This window comes from Motacilla alba, chromosome 1 (genome assembly GCF_015832195.1).
Source record: "Motacilla alba alba isolate MOTALB_02 chromosome 1, Motacilla_alba_V1.0_pri, whole genome shotgun sequence".
Classification (NCBI taxonomy): domain Eukaryota; kingdom Metazoa; phylum Chordata; class Aves; order Passeriformes; family Motacillidae; genus Motacilla; species Motacilla alba.
Window position 1 is genome coordinate 29605548 of NC_052016.1, and position 6378 is coordinate 29611925.

Genomic DNA, 6378 nt, shown 5'->3' on the forward strand with positions numbered 1-6378 from the left:
TTCCAAAAAGCAACTTAAAAGATTTTAAACAAAATACTGTTGCATTAATTCATCACTCTATGTACAGATCAAAGACCAATAAAATTGTTAAAAAAATTAAAATTAAAATTGTTTAAAAAATTAAAACCCCAAAGCGCTAAAAACACATGCTGTAAGTTTGACAGTTTGTATCTTCTACATGAATTTAAATGACAGCAGATTGCCAAAAAGTAGATCATGATGATATGGAAATAAAAATTTAGCCTATTGGATAGATTTTTCAAGCAATATGGTCTATATTGAGTTTGGTGGGTTTTTTAACATTAAGTCCAGTCAGATATTAGTCCCAGACCAAAAAGATTTATAATTACATTAACTGAACAGTTTCTTTAGCCTTTCTGGAATCTATCTAGAAACCTGAAGGCTGTTTCAAACCTAAGCAAAGTACCAAGTTCATCCTTGTAGAATACAAGTATTTAATACTTCCTTAGGTTAAGGGTATTACCTTTAACAAAAACCAAGCAAAATAAAGAAGAAGTTAAAAAGTCACCTGTGATACATTGTTCTTGCTATATTTCCAAAATTTGTTTGGGGACAGAAGTGACATTAACTTTTCCTCCAATGAAAGCATCTCTTTCTTTGGCAACATGCTGAGCAACTTTTTTACAGCTAACAAGGAACAGGTCAGAATCCGGAGAAATTTGGCTTCCCTTTCTTCTTCTGGTACAGTTCTCAGAAAGCAAAACAAACAAAAAAGTTAAAAGTGGACCGCAAATAAACCAGCAGGCATCCTAAACTAAACTGCCTTCATTTTTTTGTGTTAGCTTTTCATTTTTTTGATTTCAGGTGCCAGCAATGTAAATACATAAACTTTCCTTAGGTTCTAAATTAAACTATAAAGTGTTAGAAAAAAGTTACAAGGCATCTCATCTTCCAGCTACTCACAAATTATATTCTTAAAAGAGTTGAAACAAAATTAGATAACTGATAACACTTTCAAAACCATTTATACTTAAGTGTTGTACTAATAAGCAGCTGGGACTCAGTTTTACCATGCAGAAAAAGACAATTCTTTATTCACAAGCTCATATTGACAGGAAATATCAGAAGGTACTTTGTTAGACCAAACTGGCTAACAATACACTGACATTCAGTTTATCGGTCAGTAAATGCCTGGGGTGTCCATCTGTCAAATCTCTCCTTTTTTGGTTAGTTTGCATATATTGCTCACTGATCCCTATGAGACAGATTTTTTGTTTATTGTAGGTGCAAATGGTTCTCTTACCAGAATAGTCTGTTGTGTTAACTGCCGTCATTGTTTACAATTTTTCACAAGGGAAGTTAGCTAGCTGCACTTACAAGAAGTAACAGGCTAGCTGGTAATTTAGCAGAGCAAGGCCTGATTTTATATAATAAATATAAATGATATAATAAATAATATAATAGTAATATTTTATATCTCATATATATATATATATATATGTGTGTATATTTGGCCTTTCTTTTATAATATCTCTACTTGTATGCAACACTTAGGTCCCAAAAAAGTTGCTGGAATCTGGATTCAAATAATTATTCTGTCTCCTGAAACAAAACTAAATTCCCTACTTCCAGGGACAGAGAACTCAATAAAGACCAATATTTAAAGAATTAAATATCCATTTAAGCAGGCAAACATACTGAGGGTCACTGAGTGTATCAGCTGTTTCATTCAGAAGGTGATCTTGAAGTACCTATGGGGGAAAAAAAACATGCATATAAACACAAAGAAATCTAATACATGTGAACAATATAGTCCACACATTATTCAGAGACAGCCCTACAATAAAATTTCACAACCTCTGAGTTGTATTTCTAATATTTTTAGATATGCTAGTAAGCATGCTAGAAGAGAATTTGACTCATGGTGAACATAGTAGCTGTGGTACTGTCTGAATTGAGTCTTCCTAACACTTATTAAATTGCAGCCATATTCCAATGTGCTCCTGCTAAAAAGAAGCCAAACTGAGGCAAATCAGATCAGTTAAGTTTGCACATGATGGGCCAGCAATGCAATCTTTTGAACTTTTTTTAATTCAGTTCGTTGAGTATCATATCTGACTGGCAGAAGAGCATAATGGCTAGAATTAAACTTGTAAATGCTGAAACACTGCTCAGCATTCTGCATTCTTTTTCACTATAGCTAAACTACTCCAGCATCATTATTCCATCTGTCAGCAACATTATGTGTTGACTGAACATCGTTACATAGGAATGCACACAAGGAAATTCACAATTCATTCCTTCGGTTCCAGTCATTCTCATCTCAAGTCCAAAAAACATATTTTTTTTCCTCTGCATTCCTTATTATTTTTCTTTTTTATATTTCCTTACAGAAGAAATTCCTCCCTGTGAGGGTGGTGAGGCACTGGCACAAGTTGCCCACAGAAGCTGGGGCTGTCCCATCCCTGAAGTGCTCAAGGCCAGGTTGGACAGGGCTTGGAGAAACTGGGCTAGTGGAAGGTGTCCCAGCCCATGGCAGGGGGTAGAACACAAAGACCTTTTAAAAAAGTCCCTTCCAACCCAAACGATTCTCTTCACAGGGGCAAGTTTCAGGCAAGAATGAAATTTAACTGTGAAGAACAGATGAGAGAAGGATAACTTTTAAACTTATAACAGAAGTTGACATATACAAAGCCTTAAAGAAATACAAAAGTAAACTCACATTAAGAATTTCATCCTTACAGAATACTAAGGCTTCAGGTTGTTTGCTCAAAGGAAATGCTTTTTCAAAAGCTGCTTTTGCAGCAGAAGCAGCAGGGGCGTAAGTGTCACACTGAGCAATCAGCCAGTAACCCATGATACTTTTTAAGTAAGGAGCTAAGTGTTTTTTTACTTTAAGAATCAGTTGCTCAAAAGATTGCTGAGTTGCTTCTCGAACACGGCGATCATGATCCTGTTAAACAAAGAAAAGGAAAAAAAGAGAAAGGTTTGTTGGTTTAAGAAATGTACCTTTGATTTCAGGTAGTTCAAAGCAAAAGTGGTGATTAAAAAGCCATGTTTGCAATTAACAGGATTTGAAACATAGGTTTGAAAATATACTCCAATGACAAAAAAGTTTTGGTATGCCAAAGTATGGGGAGAGCCCTAATTTAGCAGCATCATATTCCCAAACTGTTGTACACTCAGATTGTAACCTTTCCCTGACATCCCAAACAACAGTTTTTGTTTTCAATTTATACAAACGTTTTACAGACAGACAAGAGGCAGGAGAAACAGGAAGCCTTGAAGACATCTTCTGAGTTAGAACTACCATAAGCTGTGCATTGCTATCCTTTATTTGCATATGATTAGAACATCATGATTTTCTACACTCTTGACTCCAGAAAGAAACAGTACGAATTACTCTAATGGGTAAGAATAGTGATTCATTTTGTTCCATACCATGTTTTCAACAGTAGCCATTCTGGACAGCTTGGAAATACAATAAATAGATCAAGAAACTTATTGCTAATCTGGCTACACACTGTCTTTTCATATTTGGGTTTGGGGTTTTTTTTAATGTAAAGTCTGGTCAGATATTAGCCTTAGATCAAGAAAGTTTATAATTATGTTAACTGAACAGACTCTCTAGCCTTTTTGGAATCCACATAAAAGAACTTTTCCTAAGAAATATAGTACCATCTTTTAAACATAAAGGTGTAACAGACCTATCAAGGAAGTACATCCCAGACATCAACAGTTCAAGATTCCACCCACTGCCAATACTGAAATATGTCCACAAAATGAACAGTATTTTCCTTCAACTTGATGTTTCTCCTAAAACAAGTCAGTAATTCCAACAAAGGCAGATAGGTCAAAAAAGACCACCTTAGAGGTAGTCACAAGAAGTAGATAGATAAGTTCTAATTTAAATACTTCAGTACTTACCAGTGAAATTTTACAATAAATTCTTGGCCAGTAAGGAAGAACACCTTTAACAACTTCTGCTTCTCTTTCCTTGCACATCGTCCCAAACTCTTGCATAGCCTAAAATCAAAATGTCAAGAGTGTGACTTAAGAAGTAAGGTAGATATCTTCTGTAATTTACCAGTTTGTATCTGAAACTGCAGCTCCCTTTTCCAAAAATCAAATAATTTCTTGCAAATGAGTATCTATAGAGATAATTGCATGATGGACCTTGCTATAGGTTATCCAGGATATCATCTGTATTGCAGTTCTAGCAAATCCACCAAAGTGAAATTAGTTACGTCCTCTTCCTCCCTTAAGAAAACTGTATTATTCTCCAATTAAAAAAAAATAAATTATAGGGGGCAAAGGATACACCTACTTTTAACTTGGTTGTGACATCCCTTTTAGAAAGTTTCCGCAACACCATTCGGAAATCAGCATCCACAAGGCTGTCTACTTCCTCTGCTCCTTGAATTGCAGGAACATATCCTAGATCGCTCTGAGATGTTCCAAAGCCGATAAACCCAGGCACCGTTCCACGTTCTTTGGCAAGGAGCTCTGCAGCTCGGCCACTGCTAGAAGGCTGACAAAAGAAAAGGGACAGGAGTCAATTATCCACTTAATTCTATTTTGCACACGTTACGCATTTGAAAACATGATCCTAATTTTATTTTATAATTAACCTTCTAATTAACATAAAGTCTATCAAAGAAGAGTCCACCTGTGCTTTAAACATAGAAACCTAGAAAATTATTCTTTTCCTTAGGATCAGGCTGAGAAAATTGGGGCTGTTCAGCCTGGAAGAGAAAAGGCTCCAGGGAGCCCTCATAATATCCCTCCAATATCAACAGAGAGCCTACAAGGAAGCTGGAGAGAAGTCTTCATCAGGAACTGTACTGATACTACAAGGAGGAATGACTTCAAACCGAAACAAAATAGCTTTAGAATACATATGAAATTCTTGCCTGTAAGGGTGGTGAAGCCCTAGCACAGGCTGCCCAGAAAAGCAGGGGCTGCCCCATCCCTGGAAGTGTTCATGGCCAGGTTGGACAGGGCTTGGAATAACCCAGTCAAGTGGAAGATGTCCCGTCCCTTGGCAGGAGGTGGGACTGGATGAACTTTAAAGTCCCCTCCAACCCAAACCACTCTGTGAGTCTATTCAATGAGTCTGTGAATCAGAATTCTCTTTTCTCATAATGCATGAATACTTATGGAAAATTTTATTACTTTTATTGCTTTATATTGCTTTTTTTGCTATACAAAAAAGCCTAACAGAAAATTCCTTCTGCAAGCAAACAATTTATTAAGAATCTATTAACAATTTATTAAGAATCTATTTATCCTCCTTCACTATTTCTGGCTTTCTTAGTTCTTATTATGGGCCAATACAGCTCCCAGGGAATGCTCCTTTATTCTCTGAGCAAATAAAAACACACAGACAACTAAAGGATTCTCCCAGTAACCAAGTGGGCAAAAATGATTTAGAGAAATGGAGCAAAAGCATGCATATGTCACAAATATAATAAATACCATCAGACAGTGTGTGTTTTAGAGCTCAGCACCACTTCTAGTTTACCCCATTTGCCATTGAAATATTGGCTTAGGTTTGTTTCAACCAGGCTCTTTTGGAACTGACTGATGCTTAAATGTCCTCTGGGACACCTCATAATGCAAATACCTTTTATTTCCTAATGGCAGCAGCAGTTTTGTGAGCCTGTGGGGTTTAAATAACCTTTTCTGCATGTGAGCTGTTAAGGATATGTTTCATTACCTAGTCTTCCCTAAATCCAGGGAGGAATTAGGGAACCTGAACACCAGACTTCTCCCACAATCCTAAGTAATAGGGCACATGTCACGTCATCTCTGGCCTTTTAGCAAGAATGTATTCTAAAACTCTGCACAGAAAACCACACCGTATGTACCACCGGCATCTTGCTGAATCTACAACCGCGGTGATTTTGCTCTCCCTCTCCGTACAAACACCACAGTAGCAGCAGTCACACGCCCATAAAGCACAACCCAGGCCAGGAGGCGGCCCCGGGCCCGGCCCCAGCTACCACAACCGCCCTGAAGATCGCGCTGCCCCGGCGAGGGAGCCGGGCTCCGGCGGCCGGCGCCCCCCCGCTCAGGGCACCCGGAGTGCCAGAATCGCGGGCCCCTGAGCCCTGGGCCCGGCTCCGCCACCCTGCTCGGCCCCGCGGGCCGCGCTCACCCGCAGGTTGCCCTTGGTTCGCTGCTTGTTCTTGCCCCCCATGGCGGCGGCGGCAGCGACGGCACCGGGACCGAGCTCCGGCCGGAGCCGCCGCGGGCACCCCGACACTTCCGGGGCGGGGCCGCGCGGCGCGGGAGGGAACCTGCCTCGGCTGGCCTTTAATCAATATCCTTTCAAGGAAAAAAAAAAGAAATCCGTCGATCTTAAACTTCGAGCGTCCCGTGGGGCCTTTACGGAGCCGCAGCGTTCTTGCTCAC

General features: G+C 39.2%; 1 protein-coding gene across 1 annotated transcript in view; it reads right to left on the reverse strand.

Moving 5' to 3' along the window:
- LTN1 (listerin E3 ubiquitin protein ligase 1) overlaps positions 1-6260 on the reverse strand; it is a 31089-nt gene extending 24829 nt beyond the window's left edge. Inside the window, exons 1-6 of the mRNA XM_038158909.1 lie at positions 6122-6260; positions 4289-4492; positions 3889-3987; positions 2684-2914; positions 1660-1712; positions 530-710 (exon numbers count right to left, since the gene is read on the reverse strand). Of these exons, the coding sequence (XP_038014837.1) occupies positions 530-710; positions 1660-1712; positions 2684-2914; positions 3889-3987; positions 4289-4492; positions 6122-6163 (810 nt within the window). The 5' untranslated portion in view covers positions 6164-6260. The remainder of the gene's footprint in view (positions 1-529; positions 711-1659; positions 1713-2683; positions 2915-3888; positions 3988-4288; positions 4493-6121) is intronic.
- Positions 6261-6378: the final 118 nt, after the last annotated feature.